This window comes from Cenococcum geophilum, assembly GCF_001692895.1.
Source record: "Cenococcum geophilum 1.58 unplaced genomic scaffold K441scaffold_47, whole genome shotgun sequence".
Classification (NCBI taxonomy): Eukaryota; Fungi; Ascomycota; class Dothideomycetes; order Gloniales; family Gloniaceae; genus Cenococcum; species Cenococcum geophilum.
In genome coordinates, this window is record NW_027137605.1 from 432,565 (window position 1) to 451,762 (window position 19,198).

General features: G+C 47.9%; 5 protein-coding genes across 5 annotated transcripts; 3 read left to right on the top strand and 2 right to left on the bottom strand.

Annotated features, from left to right (window-relative positions):
• K441DRAFT_579112 (tyrosine protein phosphatase 1) lies at positions 1 to 602 on the bottom strand (the record flags this gene model as incomplete). The annotated part of the gene is made up of 2 exons (XM_067644318.1): positions 1 to 509; positions 560 to 602. 2 exons carry the CDS (start codon positions 600 to 602, stop codon positions 1 to 3), a joined length of 552 nt encoding a protein of 183 aa, XP_067499924.1.
• A 746-nt stretch (positions 603 to 1,348) lies between these two features.
• K441DRAFT_617785 (chitin synthase I) lies at positions 1,349 to 5,477 on the top strand. The gene is made up of 8 exons (XM_067645815.1): positions 1,349 to 1,702; positions 1,925 to 2,109; positions 2,184 to 3,044; positions 3,094 to 3,909; positions 3,961 to 4,169; positions 4,221 to 4,416; positions 4,472 to 4,975; positions 5,053 to 5,477. The coding sequence occupies exons 1-8, from the start codon at positions 1,681 to 1,683 to the stop codon at positions 5,065 to 5,067; spliced, it is 2,808 nt and encodes a 935-aa protein (XP_067499925.1). The 5' UTR covers positions 1,349 to 1,680; the 3' UTR covers positions 5,068 to 5,477.
• Positions 5,478 to 11,687: 6,210 nt separating this feature from the next.
• Positions 11,688 to 14,495, top strand: K441DRAFT_240641 (sugar transporter STL1). Its single transcript, XM_067640713.1, has 9 exons — positions 11,688 to 11,755; positions 11,835 to 12,002; positions 12,051 to 12,178; positions 12,229 to 12,255; positions 12,308 to 12,463; positions 12,516 to 12,837; positions 12,890 to 12,981; positions 13,159 to 13,690; positions 13,799 to 14,495. The coding sequence occupies exons 2-9, from the start codon at positions 11,923 to 11,925 to the stop codon at positions 14,112 to 14,114; spliced, it is 1,653 nt and encodes a 550-aa protein (XP_067499926.1). The 5' UTR covers positions 11,688 to 11,755; positions 11,835 to 11,922; the 3' UTR covers positions 14,115 to 14,495.
• Positions 14,496 to 15,306: 811 nt separating this feature from the next.
• On the bottom strand, positions 15,307 to 16,241 carry K441DRAFT_689442 (uncharacterized protein; the record flags this gene model as incomplete). Its single annotated transcript, XM_067652295.1, has 4 exons — positions 15,307 to 15,385; positions 15,456 to 15,733; positions 15,908 to 16,075; positions 16,125 to 16,241. The coding sequence occupies 4 exons, from the start codon at positions 16,239 to 16,241 to the stop codon at positions 15,307 to 15,309; spliced, it is 642 nt and encodes a 213-aa protein (XP_067499927.1).
• Positions 16,242 to 16,560: 319 nt separating this feature from the next.
• Positions 16,561 to 18,820, top strand: K441DRAFT_643148 (MFS general substrate transporter). The gene is made up of 5 exons (XM_067646713.1): positions 16,561 to 16,939; positions 16,993 to 17,018; positions 17,070 to 17,355; positions 17,416 to 18,007; positions 18,063 to 18,820. The coding sequence occupies exons 1-5, from the start codon at positions 16,794 to 16,796 to the stop codon at positions 18,636 to 18,638; spliced, it is 1,626 nt and encodes a 541-aa protein (XP_067499928.1). The 5' UTR covers positions 16,561 to 16,793; the 3' UTR covers positions 18,639 to 18,820.
• The last annotated feature ends 378 nt before the right edge of the window (positions 18,821 to 19,198 follow it).

Sequence of the window (19,198 nt, forward strand, 5' to 3'; positions counted from 1 at the left end):
TCATAGGCCACTTTTCTCTCCGTTAGGCTGCTGTCCTGTGGCAGCGGCCTGCTCTTCTAGGATTCCGAGGAAGCCATTGGTGAAACGAACCATTTGCTCATACGCAATCTCGAATCCGTCCCTAGCACCATAATAAGGGTCCATCACCTCCTCGCCCTCTTTGCCGCCAAAGTCACCGAACAGCATCACACGGCCTAACTCTTGGTCCTGCGTATTATTCTGCTTTAGAGCCCTCTTCCGCAGTCGCACTAGGTGATCAAGATTATCTTCATCCATCGCCATGATATAATCAAACGTGGTAAAATCATTGATTTGGAACTTTCGCGCCTTGTGCTTGTAGGTCGTTATACCATTGTCCTCGAGAGTCGACATTGTGCGTGAGTCTGGAGCATCACCAACATGGTAGGCACCAGTCCCGCACGAGTCTATTCGGGCGATAAGAGGGTGATGTGGACCATTTTTAGGCTTTGTGAAATGCTGAAAGACGCCTTCAGCCATGGGGGAGCGGCCTGTGGAAGCAATTAGCGGGACTTGAGTAAGGTGAGGTAAGGGCTTTTACATATATTTCCCAGGCAGACAAAGAGAACCGAGACCGGTTCCATTGCGGCAGCAGGGTTGGAAGCTGCCTTTGCAGGAGAGGCCGCTGTTGATTCTCCGGTTGTCATGGCTGTAGATGTAGTTAGGGTGGTGGGGGAGCAGTAGAGGCCCGGTCAAAGCACTAAAGCCAAGAGGTCTTCTCACGGCGGGAAGGATGTCCAACCTGGACTCTCTACAATCCAGTTAACTGGAAACAATGATATTGCAAGATCAATCGAATTTTACGCAGCCACAATATGCGGCTCTTTCAGTGTGTCAGTACCAGAATCTAAAGATCTGCAAAGCCAAGGTGGGATGAAATCGCTAGGCTGAGTCTTAGATTTGACGTGGGTATCTTTTCAATACCGGAAGGTACTCTAGCCGCATCAGAACAAATACTCCTGTTTACGGTATCGAGCTGCAAGCCATCCGGATAGCCTGCAGTTAGCAATGCCCAGGCTAAGGAGCTGAAAGAAGAGGAGGGCATGCAGTAAGACCACGTTGTTACCTCAGCATCGCTGGAATTTAGATAGTAAGTCAACGAGTGCTTCGTAAGATGCATGACCGCATGATATCATTCTTGCTACGTAGTATGAACCGCATTTAGAAGCATTTTTTAGGGAGCGTTGGGGGCAAGTTGCGAGCCCCTCAGGCGGCTCTAGGCAAAGTGATGCGCGGCGTTCGAGGCTTGGACCGCGCCATTGGAGGGGATAGAAAGCAGCGAACGGGGGAACGTCAGGTTTCCGGTGTCTTGGCTGTGGCTGCGCGCGAACATTTTCGAAGCTCTTAAGGATTCTGGGGGCTGAAGCTGAACTAAATTTCTATCACTACATATTCTTCAACTCTCCTTCGAAGACCTTGAAGGCCTTTTGATGACTTCGCGGTACTGCGAACCGTCGTTGCTATCGTAAACAATCGAAAAGCGGCCCCTGCCAACGGCCGCCTCCATCAAAACATACCTGAAACCGTTACCCGAGCAGATCATCGAATACTAGTTACTAGAGTGCGAGACTTTCGGCAGCCGCTATTTCCTACCTGCGTGATCTCATTTCGCGATTTCGCTTCGACCAGTGAGGGCCCAGTACGGAGTAGATAAAGGACACAATGTCCCGGTATAACAAACTTGGTAAGTGAATGACTTTTGCTATCTCAAGGGTATGACACCTATGAATGCGTGTCTCGAACACTACGCCCCTTGTGCTTCGCAAACCTCCAGCATTCCACTCTCGCGCCCACCTTAATTTGACATCACTGATGGAACTCTGTCCAACATCTTTGCTTTGGCTTTCCTGCAGCCAAAAATCTGGTTGCATCTGTGAATAACCGTGCTGAGAGACATCATATACAGGATCTACAGGCGGAGAAGACGACCACCATTACGATATGGACCCTCGACGTCCTGGAAACTCGCCTTCGCCAGGCCATCCAGTTGAAGGTTATCTAGACGATAGATCTTATCAGCCAGGCGCACCTCTGGAAATTCCTATGGGACCAGCTGGAACTTCAGTAGACAGACTGCAGACACAACCAACGGTGAGTAGGCCCGGCAAACCTCCACAATGTCCTAATTTAAATGGAGCAGAGACTGATCATCTTTCCCATCACAGTACTCAGTCGAGAATATTAACACCTCCTACGGCCACAACGACGCCTACGAAGCGGACCACCGCTACTCCCCAGGCCCATATAACCCACATCCCCAAGGCGGGGAATATGCGATTTCGCCGCAGGAACACCACGATGCGTATTTCACACAGCCATATAACCCATCGCCGCACGAAGAGAGAACACACTATGGGGCGCAGGATCAACACTATTGGCAAGACGATTCGGATGATAGGCCTATGTTACAGCCGGACAATGCTTATGGCCTTGATCCACATCCACTTGCTAGTCCTCATGATTTGGAGCCACCTGTTGGTGCGTATGAGGATGAACCACGTCCAACCCCGAATCCTGTATCAATCAAGAGGTGGAAGACAGTGAAAGAGGTCCAATTGTTCAAGGGTAACCTCGTCCTTGATTGTCCTATTCCGCCGAGGTTGCTCAATCAAGTCCCTCATGCGCAGCCTCCAGAGCGCGACGAGTTCACACATATGAGGTATTCAGCGGCGACCTGCGATCCCGCACATTTTGCCGAAGAGCGCTTTACTCTACGCCAAAAATTGTTCGCGAAACCTAGGCACACCGAGCTTTTCATTGTGGTTACAATGTACAACGAAGAAGATGAGCTTTTTGCGAGAACGATGATAGGTGTCATTAAAAATATCGAGTTTATGAACTCGAGGACCAACAGCAAGACGTGGGGCAAAGATGCTTGGAAAAAGATTGTGGTTTGCGTGGTAAGTGACGGTCGCGCAAAGATCAACCCAAGAACAAGAGCTGTGCTTGCTGCTATGGGAGTCTATCAGGATGGAATTGCAAAGCAGCAAGTCAACGGCAAGGATGTAACTGCGCATATTTATGAGGTACGTCAGCACGATTCTTTGTTCAAGCGCTTTGCTAATGAACTATTAGTATACTACTCAGATGCAGCTGGAGATCAAAAAAGGAGTCGTTAATGTCAAGAAAGGAAACACCCCGGTACAAATGCTGTTCTGCTTGAAGGAAAAAAATCAGAAGAAAATCAACTCCCATCGTTGGTTTTTCCAAGCGTTTGGCTCAGTCCTGGATCCAAACATTTGCGTACTTATTGATGCTGGTACAAAACCCGGCAAAGACTCGATTTATCACCTATGGAAGGCATTCGATCTGGAGCCAAAGTGCGCTGGCGCTTGTGGAGAAATCAAGGCTATGCTGGAACACGGCAAGAAACTTCTCAACCCACTTGTTGCAACCCAGAACTTCGAGTACAAGATGAGCAATATCCTTGATAAGCCTCTCGAATCCGCGTTTGGCTTCATTTCTGTGCTTCCTGGTGCCTTTTCAGCTTACAGGTACCTGGCACTGCAAAACGACAAAACCGGAAATGGACCTTTGGACAAGTACTTTGCAGGCGAGAAGATGCACGGTGCGAACGCTGGTATCTTCACTGCGAATATGTACCTTGCTGAGGATCGTATCCTTTGCTTTGAACTGGTCTCAAAGAGAAATTGCCACTGGATTCTGCAATATGTCAAGTCAGCCACTGGCGAGACTGACGTACCGACTGAAATGGCCGACTTCATCCTGCAGCGTCGGAGATGGCTGAACGGTAGTTTCTTCGCCGCTGTGTACGCACTTGCACATTCACTCGACATCTTCAGGAGTGACCATTCGTTCCTGAGAAAGATGATGTTCCTAATTGAGTTCTTCTATCAGACTATCAACATGCTTTTTGCATGGTTTGCTATCGTAAGTGCAAATTTCCAGATATTAACTGCTTCGTCCTAACAATAACTTTAGGGTAATTTCTTCTTGGTCTTCCACATCTTAACAAACTCTCTGAGCGACGCCACCTTACTTGGCACCGCTGGTAAGGTGCTGTTCGTGGTATTTGAATGGGCTTATCTCGGAACCCTAGTGACTTGCTTCGTTCTTTCTCTTGGTAATCGCCCGCAAGGTTCGAACAAGTTCTACATGAGTATGGTGTACTTCTGGGCCATTATCATGGCGTAGGTCCTATCACGCTTCTTTTAGGTACTCCAAGACTAACAATGATGCAGATATCTCATATTCGCCTCAATCTTTATCACAGTCAAATCAATCGAGGCTGAAGTCCACTCTAAAGACGGACTCAAATTCAACGATATCTTTAACAATCCAATCTTCTTCACCCTCATTGTCTCTATGTGCTCAACCTACATCCTCTACATTGTCGTCTCGATTCTCTTCCTGGATCCCTGGCACATGGTGACTTCTGTAAGTCTTTCTTATATGCTATATACTTAGCTTTGTCCCTAACATGTTCATGCAGTTCATCCAATACCTCCTCATGACTCCCACCTACATCAACATTCTCAATGTCTACGCCTTCTGTAATACACACGATATTACTTGGGGTACCAAGGGTGACGATAAGCCGGACAAACTACCTTCTGTGACCACCAAAGCGGATGGCAAAGCAGACATTTCGGCACCCACGGACGACGCAGATCTCAACACTCAATATGAAACTGAACTTCGTGTCTTTTCCACAAAGTACATTGAGCCCAAGAAGGTACCCAGCGCTCAGGACAAGCAGGAGGACTACTATAAGGGCTTCAGGTCTGCTGTCGTCTTAGCGTGGATGTTCTGTAATCTAGCGCTGTGCGCGGTAGTGTTACAGACAGGTGGGTTGCAGGTTACGGCGAAGAGTGGGAGTGAGGACGCAGATGAAAGGAGAAAGGCAACGATTTACCTGGCTGTTGTGCTATGGAGTGTGGCAGGCCTTAGTGCGTTCAGGTTTACTGGGGCTATGTGGTTTTTGATTGTTCGGATGGTGAGTTTGACGATTCCCCCAGCTTTTCTGTGATCTTTACTGCAGTTCATGGAATTATTTTGCTAACTTTTGTGCAGTTCCGAGGTGTCTAGCTTCACTACAATCCAACTGTACCCTGCGGGTCATTCGCACCTCTTCTGGCTGGAGCGAGGTTGGTGTATCATGAGTTCTATACCCTTTATAGTTCTGGATACTCAGCAGTATGTCCCTGCAGACGACTATGTATGAATAGGGTGAAAATGGCGTTCTATTTGGAAAGCGTTTGTTCTTGTCTGGTGTTTTTCCAGCTTGCATGTGGTACCACCAGCTTATCTGTCTTATTGTAAGTTTACCGCCAGGCCTGAGGTAGCTTAATACCGAATACTAGACTGGCGTGAAATGTCCACGGGGCGTACCATGTTGATGTGATCGCATGGAGGCTGGCGGATGCGGTGAGATTCCTATTGATACTTTCCTGTACTGTGACCGCTCTCGTTATTCCAAAGGATTTAAAAGTTCTCCCAATCCGGAAAGGATTACCCAAGAACCATGCCATTCCAATTCCACTGTTTCTCTAACTATGCACCTCTCTCGTCAAGCTCAGAGGAACCAGTATCCATTAGATTTATAATATGCTATGCACTTTACAAAGATTTCTATTACTCTGCCTTGCTAAAAATTTGAGATTACTATCATTCTTAGTCCTCGTGCACCCCAAGAGTTCCTACAAACCGACGACACCTGTTGGACACTGTTATTAGACGAAACACCGCCAACGCTTACACAATCTCTTACCTCACAGCTCTACCAGTTCTTCCTGAGGTTATTATTCGATGTTTTAAGTTTAACTAAAGCTAAGTTCAACTCATCTTGTTCTAAAACAATCCCATGTAGGTGTTCCCGCGCGAGGGGATGGTCGTCTTACTTTCCTGCTCTATGAAGCAGTTGGAACGTCTGACAGTCGCACAATTTAAGGTGGTGAAGGGATGAGTGAGGTATCTAGGGAGAAGACATTCTGGGTTATTGCCTGTTCAAGTAATGTAGACTCGGGGCCAACTTTTCATCCGTGTTGTGCACGGGAGCTAATTGTGCTCCTACGATAAGTTCCCTATCTCGTTATCCTGAACAGCTTCACCTCAGTTCCTCACTATCAGAGCAGACGGGAAGCCTATGACGTGGTGTCGTCCGATCGTCTCCGACAACAATTTCCCATGTTGTTTAATACGGCCACTTTTTTCAGACTTATTCTCTCCCAACAACAACACCCTCTCTTTTGTTTTGTTCCACAAACACGACGTACAATCCTATATTTCAGTCCCTCGCTCACTTAGACTGTCACAGTCCTATCTAAGCTCAGGATTTATTTTCCGTGAGTTTTACCCAATTAGTCGGCAAACAAAACATTAGGTCTAGTGCCGTCAGATCACTGACCTTCGAACGATCGAGACCAACACCCCTATTCTTTACCTCTCACTCCTTTAAAATGAAGACACGTTTTATCTAAACTGACATTCTTTTCGTCTCTAGGTAACTCAAGGTGCTTATCTCCAACGTGAGCGACATAATCGCGTCAAGCTTGCAGCTTCAACGCGCGGCACTTCTCTCCTCGCACCGCGACACCAAGCTGAGCCGAACACTTCATAACTCTTCTAGCATAAGCCCACTTAGTCCAAGTTATCATAATGGGCTGGAATAACGATGTAGCAGGTATGTCTTCTGTCCTGGCATGGCTACAGTACTCCTTATAGCCTATCTTATGGCGGATCACCTCTTGCCGATGGGAAAGATGCTGAGACGGTTCCCTCTGATCTAGGAGACGGTTCCTGGAAACAAGATGCTGGCACAGCTGGCGATAATTGGGGCCAGGCTAGTAATGGCTTCAAAGCCGACGCTTCCAGTGGCTTCGGAAACGGCTATGATGACGATGTTGGCGGCTTCGGTGAAGCTAGTGGAGCAGGTGATGACAATGGGAACGAGGCTTGTCGCAAGTGAGTGGAATAGATTCTACCGTCCTCCTTAAGTTTTACTAATACCCCCATAGCTGTGGCCAGACCGGCCATTTCGCTCGGGAGTGCCAAGAGCCCCGTAAGATGACTGGGGAATGCTTCAATTGTGGTGAAGTTGGGTACGCTCAGCCATCCATTGCATGCATCAATTGAACTAACAACCTACCAGACACAACAAGTCCGACTGCCCTAACCCTAAAGTTGACCGTCCGTTCACTGGCACTTGTCGAGTCTGCAATGAGGAAGGACACCGGGCATCTGAATGCCCAACTAAACCTCCGTCTAAATGCAGAAACTGCCAGCGGGAAGGTGAATTGCTTTTTGGAAATTGGGTTCGGATAATCACTAACTTGTTTTAGGGCATGTTACCTCAGAGTGTACCGAACGTCGCGCTCTGAATTATCACGGGCTCCCGAGCTGGACTGCCGAAGAGGCATGGACACATCTCATTGATGCTGATAAAGCAAAGGATCTCGACGGATTTCGCGTGGTACGTGCTTCATTCAAAGATATAGACGTTTGATGTTATCTCTAATGTACCGGATTTTGATAGGCCCTAAAAGCCTACGCTCGTGCTATCATCGACACCTTCAGCTTCGTTGATGTTGAGAAGGCTCTTCGAGATGACAAAATGAATGTATATCTTGTCGCTCGGGTAAGTTTGCCATATTTCTGGAATAAGCTCCTCTGACAGATATAGAAACTTGACATCAATGACACTATGACTATCGTTGACTTACAAGGCAACCTCAATCGCGAGTACGTTGTCGGATTCTATTTCTCGCTCAAGCCACGCCGACCCAAATTCGCGACAGGCTTTCCAGAATCTGAAGAGGAGAATTTGGTTCGTCTAGCCAACGCTGGCTTCGTTGAAGAGAGGGGTATTCCTAAGTGCTCTCGTTGCGACGGTAAGTAGTCTTTTATGTCCTACTACCGGCGACATGGCTGACTAGATTCTTAGAACTTGGTCATATTGCTAAGTCGTGCAAGATGGAGCCCGAGGAACGCGAGCGCGTTGAAGTTAAATGCTACATTTGTAACGAGAATGGCCATCGTGCTAGAGATTGCAAACAAGAACGCGTCGACCGTTTCGCTTGCCGCAACTGCAAGAAGCCTGGCCATCAATCTAACGAATGCCCTGAACCGCGATCAGCTGAGGGTGTTGAGTGTAAGCGCTGTAATGAAAGTGCGCGGTCCTTCCCATTCATATCTTATGTCGCGCAGGCACTAATTCATTTTGTAGTGGGCCATTTCGCGAAGGATTGCCCAAATCAGCCGGAGCGTCCGCGCGGTTGTCGCAACTGCGGTGAAGAAGGTCACTTGGCCAAGGAGTGCGAGAGGCCTCGTAACCCGGACACTGTTACTTGCCGCAATTGCGAGCAAATGGGTCACTTTTCTCGCGACTGTCCTCAGCCCAAGGATTGGTCCAAGGTGAAGTGTTCAAATTGCGGAGAAAGCAAGTGCTTCATCACCTTCCTTTTTGCGGTTCAACTAACTTGATAATAGTGGGTCACACTATCCGGCGCTGCAAGCAACCAATTTGCGGTGATGATGACATGAATGGAAACGGTAGTGCAATGGTTGATGCTGCTCCAACTGACGCTCTTGGGGGTTGGGGTAACGAATCTGCTCCGGCTGGCGGCAGCTCCTGGGGAACTCCTGCAGCTGGCGTCTCCTCGTGGTAGATCGCTTCGGCCGGCGTCGTGATCAGACCATCGACTAGCCCTTCAAGGCCGGGCAACTAGCCTTAGTGAGGTCTACTGATGGATGTTGCATCACAAAATCCCCATTTATTACCTTACTCTTGCATGAATTCTTTACTCCTCCCTATGGGGCCCTAACCGGGATGGCTCGCACGTCATCTGACGAAGTAGTCTTATTGGTGTCCTGTTCAGAAACAACGAAATGCTTGTTGCACATAGTAAATGGAAAAGGAAATTGCGACAAAGGCTTCTACGAACTGGAATCTCGATCAATGGTGTTTCTGCTGGCAATGATGGATGCTCAATGGGTATGGTTTTTTCTCTTTTTCCTTGGAAGGAAGGGAAAAGCTTGCGTTGTGTATCTAGCTTCAATACGAGAATGCTATACATGTTCAAGCCCACGAGGCTTTTACGTGGTTGAGTGACTATCGGATAAAGAGATGGCGGGAAGAAAGAAAGACAGAAGGAATGGATGGGGAACAGCAGTCAGATGTTCTCTACTGAGAAAGCTACCTTGGCTCTGCGAAGATGGGATAGTACAGGTAGGCGGCTTTTTTCCATCGCCTGTGTAGAGTTTACATCTGTCATGGGATAGTAGAGAGGCATGTGAAGCAACTTCTTAGGCAAAGTAGTCCTGAAGGAAGATCGTAATTGGGGGTCGATTTTGTCTCTCAAGTTCACTTCGTAAGTCTGGTAAAGGAGCCGGTACCGTATAGTGGCTGGTCTGGAATAGGAATGCCGAATGTTCCTCAGCTCTCTAAATATACCTAGCATCTAGATATGTATGTGTTACTCTTACGGGAGCTAATCTGGTCGCGCCATTTCGTTCGAAGACATCAATATTGCCATTAATGTGGTTCTGTCAAAGCAGTAAGTCAATTTGAGTAAATAGGGACGGTAAAGCTTCACTTTCGAACCAAATAGCTTTTGACCTGGTCTAAGAGCGTAATCCTATGTAACTTTCAAGGAAGCCTCGGAATCCTAGCAATAGGATCTCAAATCCTGCCACTCTTGGCATGGTTGGATTTGGTCGCGACAAGGATAGAGCGCGACTGTATTTCGACATACGGTTCATTAGTCCTTAAGCGCAGCTTGAGGCCGTGATGCAAGCCGCAAAACCATCTCCAGAGGATCCGACTCCGAAGGGAGTATTCGGAATCGGATCATCCGTCCATCTGGGCGTTGAGCAGAGAAGCAGAGAAGGTCCGAGGTGATGTATCCGAGGCAATACAACATTTTATCACACATAATTTAGAGCCTCCATTCTTCCAGCCAGACTTAGAGATAGATTGTGTAGAAAGCGCAGTTTGAAGGAACTTAGGGATATAGTGTTAGGATGACTACCCTATCTGTCGAACGGCGCAGTCAAGCAGTGATCTTGTTGGAGCGGGGTCTATTTGGAGCTCCTGGTTGGATTGAGGCTTGATATGGATTTGGATGGAGCTTCTGATTGGTGGATTGGAGTGGATCTGAGGTTGATTTGGCTCTTGGAGCTCCAGATCTATACCTAATTCGAAGTGAGGCTGAGGAGGAATNGAGCGNTAAGGGGTCAGTGCACGACACAAATCCAATCGGCAGCTCTACGGATCTATCGCTGACTCGTCTGGTAAGCAGTGTACTAGCCATAGAATCTAGGACGCCCGCTCACTCTCCTGCTGCCGTNGCTTNTGCTGTTGCTTATCTACATCTANATTTACCATNGTGGTGTTNTATTTGGCTCCCTCCAGAATAGAATAATATTCTATCNGTTTAACCAGCTCNACGCTCTAACGAAGTTACTCTCGCCCTAAAATTANTTAATCTAAAGATTGACGATANAAAGCTGCAGGGTTGAAACTATATTTATTGTAACGCCTTAATAAAGAAGCNAAAGNATACAAAGAGATGTACGTACCAATNTGGCTTAGGATGAGAATNTANAGCTAAAAGAAAGCAGCGGCAGCAGCAGCAGAGGAGGATACTCTGGCGGAGCCAAGTGACCTAATTGAGCTAGATTTGGATAATAAGAAAGATAGCGACGACAATGCATGTGCTGCCTTTAAGGATATTAAGGATATTAAGGCGATCGAGGTAGAAGATAAGGGAGATTCTGTATTAGACTGAGCGATCTGGGCTCTATTTAGTAAGCTTAATTGAATCTTCCTCTCTTACCTAAACACCCACCCGTTGCCAAGACTTACTATTTATAGTATATATTTGATTTGGAGCTGCATTGGAGTCCTGGAGCTCCACCAGCTTTTTGGCGTATGGAGTGGATTTGGGGGTCAAATCCACTCCACTCCAATCCAACAAGATCACTGCAGTCAAGAAGGAGAACTCTCTCGAATCAATGTAGGCTGTTGAGCCTTAATATATATACGGTCAAGTCAAATAGCCAAGACACTCCTAATCTATACCCACATAGGAAACAGGACGACGATCGCAATTAGCGCGTCGTTCGACACTATTCCTTGCACTGTCGATGTGCTCACGATCGTGGCCCGTGCACGATGATCAAGAATGTCGACTATTAAGATAGCCTCGCGAGCTTCCTTATTGAGCAAAATCATGTGATTTGATTGGCTCGCACGGGCCACAGCTTTGAGTACATCCGACAACGGTGCAAGGGATATTGAGTACCATCATCACGTATCACTTTGGCCGCCCTGGAGAAAATGATAATCCTTTCCCTCCAAGACGTCGATCATCGGCACCAACGCTCTACCGGTCAAAATGCGGCATTTTCGGCTTCTGAACCTGGCTGGGAACAACGAGAACTAAGTTCAGAGATTGAATATCAAAATGACTCGGCCAGGCTTGCCAGTATGATAAGTGCGCTAAAAATCCCGGCTTCTTGGTGGTTTACGGGGCTCCGGCGCGATGTCTAGAAGTTTGAGACTGTTCTCTCTCTCTCGGCTTTTCGGAACGGGTCACACTTAGTATTGAAATAATGGATCGCTGGCCTATAACTCGAAACCCTGAGGAGGTTAGCTAATGGCTCGGGCGGCCGGGTTTCCCCTCGTTCTTGGGGCGCGGTAGCGTCACTGCCGTTAGGCATGTTGCACGGAAGGCGTCGTGCATCAAAATATCAAGCTTCTTTCACCGCCATAACGGTATGCTTACAATCCTTGACAAGGTTGCAGATTCTTCTTGCTGGTCTCTGATATAAAACTCAAAAATCCCCTTGAAAAGTGGATGGATCTTATTGCACCCCGCTGCTCGTTCTTCGCGCCCACAGCGTTAGAGGTTTTATATTTGGTACTTTAGGGTTCATATCGTCATGTTTAGCACACGGTATTTTGGCCTGAGAGGCACGCCTTTGAATGTTGGTGTTGGTATTCTTGCTGGTCTGGACTTCTTGTAAGCACATTGATTGCTTCAAGACATTACTTATTTAAACGTTTATAGACTCTTTGGATACGATCAAGGCGTTATCGGTGGATTACTTACGCTCCCGTCCTTTCTACGAACATTTCCTGAATTGGACGTTAATGCTGCACCGGCGAGCAGAAGAAGCCATGTCTCGACTATTCAAGGTACGCATGATCATTCTGTATCGGGGAGGCTCCAACTGACGAGTTCCAAGGCATTTCTGTGGCTTCGTATAATGCTGGTGTGTATTCCAGCTTCCCCGTGTCCTTAGTTTCTATTTCTGAGAGTACAAGGGTGCTTTTTTGGAGCAATCGCATGCATATGGATAGGCGATATCCTTGGACGCCGTAAAACGATCTTCTTAGGGTCTTTGATTATGGTTATTGGAGCTGCGCTTCAGTGCTCGGCTTTTAGTCTTGGGCATTTCATTGCTGGTAGAGTCATTACGGGTAAGTCGGCGTCCTAGTTTTGTGCGTAAGCCGTTCGTTGACGGGCATATAGGCTTTGGAAACGGCCTCAACACCTCCACGGTTCCTACGTGGCAGTCGGAGATATCTAAATCTCATCGGCGGGGGATGTTAGTTATGATAGAAGGGGCCTTAATCACTGGAGGCATCTGCCTGAGTTACTGGATAGATTTTGGTTTTTCTTTCTTAGAACCAAGTACTATTTCCTGGAGATTCCCTATCGGATTCCAAATTTTCTTTGCGCTGCCCATTTTGGCCTTTGTACTTGAATTGCCGGAGTCTCCTCGATGGCTAATTTTAAAGGGAAAAGACGACGAAGCGCTTCATGTGCTTGCTGCTTTGAGTGATCTCCCCAGGCATGTTTCCTTTTTGAAGCGTAATTCTATAAAGCTGATCAAGGAAATGTAGTGATGATCCATATATCCATTTAGAATTTGCTGCTATCAAGGATACGGTGTTGGAAATGGCCTCAAGTGGTTTTAGGGATTTATTTTCTCGAGGTATGTTTTACAGCGTCCACGAGTGCTCCAGAGAGACTCTTGAGCGCCCATGGAGTCGTTCGAGCCACTTGCAGTACTACTAGTGAAAGCACCTTGAAAACCTCCTAGGCAACTTGGATATGCCAAATCTACGACCATATTACGTACAGTTGAAGCGCCATACTAATGCGCCTCTAGGCAAGAGCCGACATTTCCACCGAACTGTTCTGGCATACGTCAACCAAGTCTTCCAGCAGATATCTGGTATCAATTTGATCACTTACTACGCTGCTCAAATTTACGAACAATATATCGGCCTCACCCCTTTCACTAGCCGCATTCTCGCGGCCGCCAACGGCACAGAATACTTCCTCGCGTCCTGGATCGCCGTCTTTTCTATTGAGAAATTCGGCCGGCGCTCCCTGATGCTCTTTGGTGCTGTTGGCATGTCCCTATCTATGGCGGTGCTCGCTGCAACAACCAGCCAGAATGGCGCTGGAGCAGGCATCGTCGCTGCGGCTTTCTTGTTCATCTTCAACACCTTTTTTGCTATTGGATGGCTTGGCATGACTTGGCTCTACCCTGCTGAAATTGTGCCGCTGAGAATTCGGGCGCCAGCAAATGCGCTAAGCACGAGTGCGAACTGGGCGTTCAATTTTATGGTAGTTATGATTACGCCGGTCGCCTTCGAAAATATTGGATACCAGACATATATAATCTTCGCTGTAATGTAAGTACTGCTTCCTTGCTTCCCCCGGTCATTTCCTCCATCCTTTACTTCCCTCCAGAAACAAATCGCTGGGATCCGAGGGATTCAGCTAACACACCTCACAACCAGCAACGCCTTCATTGTCCCTGCCGTCTACTTCTTTTACCCCGAGACTGCCTACCGCTCGCTCGAAGAAATGGATACTATATTCTATAAGACAACTTCTATCTTCAATTTAGTCAAGACGGCGAAGAACGAACCGAGACGCTACGGCGAGAACGGCGAGTTACTCATTAACTACGACGAGACGGAGGAGCACCGTGAGGCGGAGCGTCGCAGGAGCAGTATCACGTCCGGTGTTGGGGGCAGAGTCAGGAAAGGCGGCGCGAAAGGGGTTGAGAATGTGGAGAGGAGTAGGCAGGATGAAGGGTATAGGGCCGAGTAGTGAGGAGAAGGAGTGAGGAGAGCAAGGGCTGTAGCGATTTTGTAAGTGTCCTGACATTGGGTTGCCGTTTGGACCATAGCATATGTATCGCTCGGGGATATTTGAATATTAGAGTTTGGGATTGATGGACAGAGAACCGCATTGGGGAATCTATGAGTCGGATTTTTTATTGGGACCGCTTCGTGTTGTTGATATTATGTATATGTAGTGTACATTCCAACGGCTACTAAAACCCCCTCGCAATAAAAGTATTACTTCTTTTTACATTTTTAATTCCCGATCCGTTCTCCTTTTACCATTTCAAAGCCATCTTCTTCTAGTTAATTACTTATACAGAGAAGAGATTTCTACGATACCCTTTTCCATCTCGTGCTCATTCTCCCCGTTTAAGCATGGCCAAAAAATCACGGCATGGCAGCAGCTCTGCCGAAGCGACAAGGCTCATCTCCAACAACGACACCAGGTGATCAATAGATTCAGCATCGCCCCCACAAAGACGGAGTATACTTGCTGACTGTAAACAGGCGCGCCAGGAAGCACCACTACGAGTACTGGCACAGATGGAAGATGTGGCAGCCTGAATAGATACACGTGCATCGGGCCCGGGTTTGGAGAGTGTTGCAGGTACGAAAGCTTATTGTATCCACAGCATTGTTTACATTCGTCTCTTCCAATCCAAGCATATCCCCCCCGGCTTACCCACCTACCAACCTACAGCAAATACGGCTTTTGCGGCTCCGACCCCTCTCACTGCGACGCTTCACTTTGCCTCGTAGGCTATGGGTTGTGTTCCGCGCTGAGTTGTGGACCTAGCTCCTCACTTACTACGAGCGGAACGCTCTCGGCATCCACGTATGCTTGAGCTCCAGCGTCCAGACTTCTGTGCCCAGCTTCCAGCTTTCTCGGATGCGCTGAGCCGTAATACTGTGTTCGAGGTTTGTGGACGGGAGGCTGCGAGTTGTGAGTATCTGGTCGATGCGGAGACGACTGTAGAGGGTGAGGTGGATCAGGATGCATTGGACTTGTACCAAGGGTTGAATAATGTGTGTACGATGATCAGGCAGGTGTGCGTGGCATTCACAGAGTTGCTAATGTAAGTGATTGGATGGAGGGCTCAGTGGAGAATTGAGAGTACCGTCAAGGTGTGGAAGGTAGAGTGGCAAGCTAGAGACGAGATTGAGCAAAGGCCAATTTATTTCGCATGCGATTGGTTCTCAAGTTCTTGGAGACGCTGGACAAGCTTCTCTCGAAGGAAGTCGGTTAAGCCAAGTCTGATATCCAGTTAGTAATGGTCCATTTCAATCTCTCTAAAGCCAATCGCAAGTTGGTTTTGATACTCACACCCCCTCCCGTGTAACGATTCTGTAGGTCCCACTAGCCTGATAATTTCCGCCCTCTCCTACAAAGTTGCCGTTGCCATCAACCTCAACGCTTCCGAAAATATCCTCAGGCCATGCTATCCTCCCCCAATCAGGAGGATTCCGTGTATCACTAACATGGACCCAACCTCCTCTGTTTGCCCTACCCATGCCGCCCTGCTGACTTGCTCCGCCAGCACCTTCCCCACTGCTTCCACCTAGATTGAAGCCTCCGGGTGAGGCGAAGGCTGAGGCTTGAGACTTGAGTTCTAGATCATGGGTGGCATAAACGTGTAGGACTGATTGGAGAATGGCGAGAAATTGAGGGTTTTCGGTAAAAGTAGATGCATGGGTGGCATAAACGTGTAGGACTGATTGGAGAATGGCGAGAAATTGAGGGTTTTCGGTAAAAGTAGATGCATGGGTGGCATAAACGTGTAGGACTGATTGGAGAATGGCGAGAAATTGAGGGTTTTCGGTAAAAGTAGATGGTGTGGGAGGAAGAGAGGTTGTCGTCCCGATTGCAAGTGATGCGGTGGGGGGTTCAGTGGGAAGGAGAGAGAGAAGTGATGTATTTGGTTTGGAGGGAGACGGAAACACGTGCTAAAGCTGTGTTAATGAGGTTGGAGAAAAAGATAGTGAGGGGCCTTACGATGTGAGGATTATTCGGCAATGTCGAGAAACATCGTCCTTGGAGAAAGGAGGTTGGCGGCGCTCTAGCTATAGCTCGCAATGAGCAAGCTGATCGAGGGATTAAAAGGGAGAACATATCTAGGCTATAGGACAGAGTTTGAGGGGTTTAGTGTAGGTAAGGAACTTCAATTGATAGCTACACAAGAAGTTGTAGCTTCATCTAACAATGACGATTTTCCGGAGCTGTAATTTCGGCAGTACAGTAATGATTTTAAAAGTAGCAAGGATGAAAAGAACGGCGCTTATCCTAAAACCTTAAATGAATACAACCTATGACGTCGCATGTTTCGGCTCTCAACTGCAAAGATGCAGGTGATGCTTGTCCAAGCGAGCTGATGACAACAAAAATTCGCCAAGGCGAATATCAATCACGTCTTCAGGCCCTTGACCTGCATGCAGTATCTTCGCACCAGCACTTAGTGCCCCACCAATTGTAAAATTGTACTCAACGAATCAGCCCCGGCCATGGCAACTAGGGGACTATGGCAATCGGTCGCCGACGTCGCCCGTCGTCCTCTTGAAATAGCCGTGAATAGCCTCGATCTTGGTTGACTCAAGGTTGTTCTTTCGTCTTGTAGGCTTCCGTCTCTTTTGCCAAGTCTTTGCGTAGGCGATTTAGTTCGAAAGCATGACTGGAACTACAACTAGGCGATACCCAATGGATAAAGAGGTATCCGTACCTGCCGGGAATGTCGCAAAGCAAGGGAACTTTCATGAGGACAGAGAAATCGGGCCAGATGCTGTCGATACTGCAAGGATTGAGAAGGTGTATAAGTATGTTCAGCTAAACTATCTCACAACAGATACATCTGATTGATAACGGGAAGGAAACTCGACCGGCGGATCATTCCAGGTAATTCACTTTAGCTAACAAATATATTGAAATGCTGAATTATCATACCAGCTTTCTGGGTTCTCTACTTCTTATGTTCTGCAATCCGCTCTAACGTCGGACTTGCTCAAACAATGAACCTCAAGCAGCACCATGATCTTGCTTCAGAGCTTCATCTCACAGACAAGCAAGTCTCAACAGGCCTCGCTCTGTTTTACGTTTGCTATGTGATCTTTGATCTACCTTCCAACCTTGTCATGTCAAAGCTTAGTCCGCACGTATGGATGAGTAGGATTGTGGTTGGAGTCGGAATCATCGGGACGTGTCTAACGGCGATGAAGGCGGCATGGAGCTTTTAGTGAGTTAGCTTTAGACCCCGGTGTTTCCAAACTTCGTACTGTCTTACACCTTGTTGTAGCCTTCTTCGGCTTCTACTCGGCATTGTGATTGCTGGGATGTGGCCAGGTATGTCCTATTACCTCACTCTCTTCTATCCTCCTTCTCGAACTGGGAAACGGATTGGACGGTATTTTACCGCTGCGCAAGTTTCCGCCGCCGTCGTGGGGCTAGTATCCGCTGGTTTCCAAGAAATGGACGGATTAGGGGGTCTTGTAGGTTTTCAGTGGATGTTCTTGCTCTATGGCTTGGCCGGAATCATTGTCGGGGTTTCGCTGTTCTGGTGGCTTCCAGATCGCCCGCTTCCACCGGGGCAAGCTCCAAGCCGAGAGGGATGGCGTAAATACATTCCACAGAGTAAATGGGCTTTGGCTGGAGAAGATGCAAGAATTCACTACGAATATCTGATGCGCGTCTATCACCGCAGAGCATGGAACTTCAAGGATCTCTGGCGAGTTGTGGTTGACTGGCGACTATGGCCGCTGACCATCATGTACTTTGGAGTGGTTGGGGTTGGTATTGGAACGCAAAGTTATGGCACCGTTATCATCCGCGGCATAAACCCAGAGCTCACTGGGATACAACTCAGTCTTCTTTCCGCACCTATCTGGATTGTAAGTTGGATTGAATACAACCTTTCTTTTCATTCAAGCTGATCCGACTATGCAGATGGACCTTATCGCCGTTCTTATAATAACCCCTCTCTCTGATCGCTTCCATCATCACCGCGCTCTATTTTTCAGCATCCCTGTTTGCTTCCAAATTGCAGGCTTGCTAATTACCACCTTTGCCGGACACGGATTGAATTCGTGGTCTCGGTATGGCGGTCTCCTCATCGTTGGATTCGGGTTAGGACCAACCGTCCCAATTACCATGGCCTGGACGAACGAAATTTTCCAACCTCGCCACGGTGAAGTGGGCGTTGCAGCAGCAAGTGCTTTGGTATCTGGGCTTGGCAACTTGGGTAGCATTCTGACAACTTATGCGTTGTATACTGGTTGGCCAGCTGACGCAAAGGGTCCCCACAAATATCGCAAGAGCAACCTCGTCATGATTGGAATGCTGTGCGGGAGTATCTTGGCTGCCGCTCTAATGGTAGTCCTCCTGAAGCTCTTCGGAAATCCAAACACAAAGGAGATTAGCGGTGCTAGTTCTACGAACGAAGGAGAGGGGGTTATAGTTGATGGAGCGGCGAGACGAGAAATTCAGCAGGGAGGTCTGGGGCAGTTGTGGTTTAGACGGTAAAGAGATGCCTCTTCAAAACCATATTTGAATACTTGATTATGAGCGTATTAGCGGCCTATATTGGTTCTGATATAAGTGTTTTCAGGGTATCAGGAGAGAACCTCAGACACTAGACCCTGGGAGCTGAAGTTGACTGGAGTACAAAATAGAGTCGGAAATTTGAAAAAGGATATTCTAGACTCACAACTTAGCCTTATCATGGGTCTATTACCCCAATGCAGTCCCTTTTTCTCCGTGCCTCAATCCTTCGACCGAAGAAAGGCCGTAGCTCTCGTCAACCCCACACGGCAATAAGGACCCCTCCAGCCGCTTCAGCACCCGTCATCTTGACTGAGCTTCTATCACGGCGTTCAGACTCCATCTATCTTATCCGCATTTTGCTGTCTGTCGTTTCCTCGATCAATTCTGTTCGAAGATGAAAGCTACTCCCTAATTGCACCCTGCGACGCTGTGTTGTGCCTCCGACAGCGGAACTCTTCATCGCCTGCAGGAACGCCGCATCCCATTCGACCTGTATCACACTCAACAAGCCAACGCGCACCAACACGTGGCGCACATCA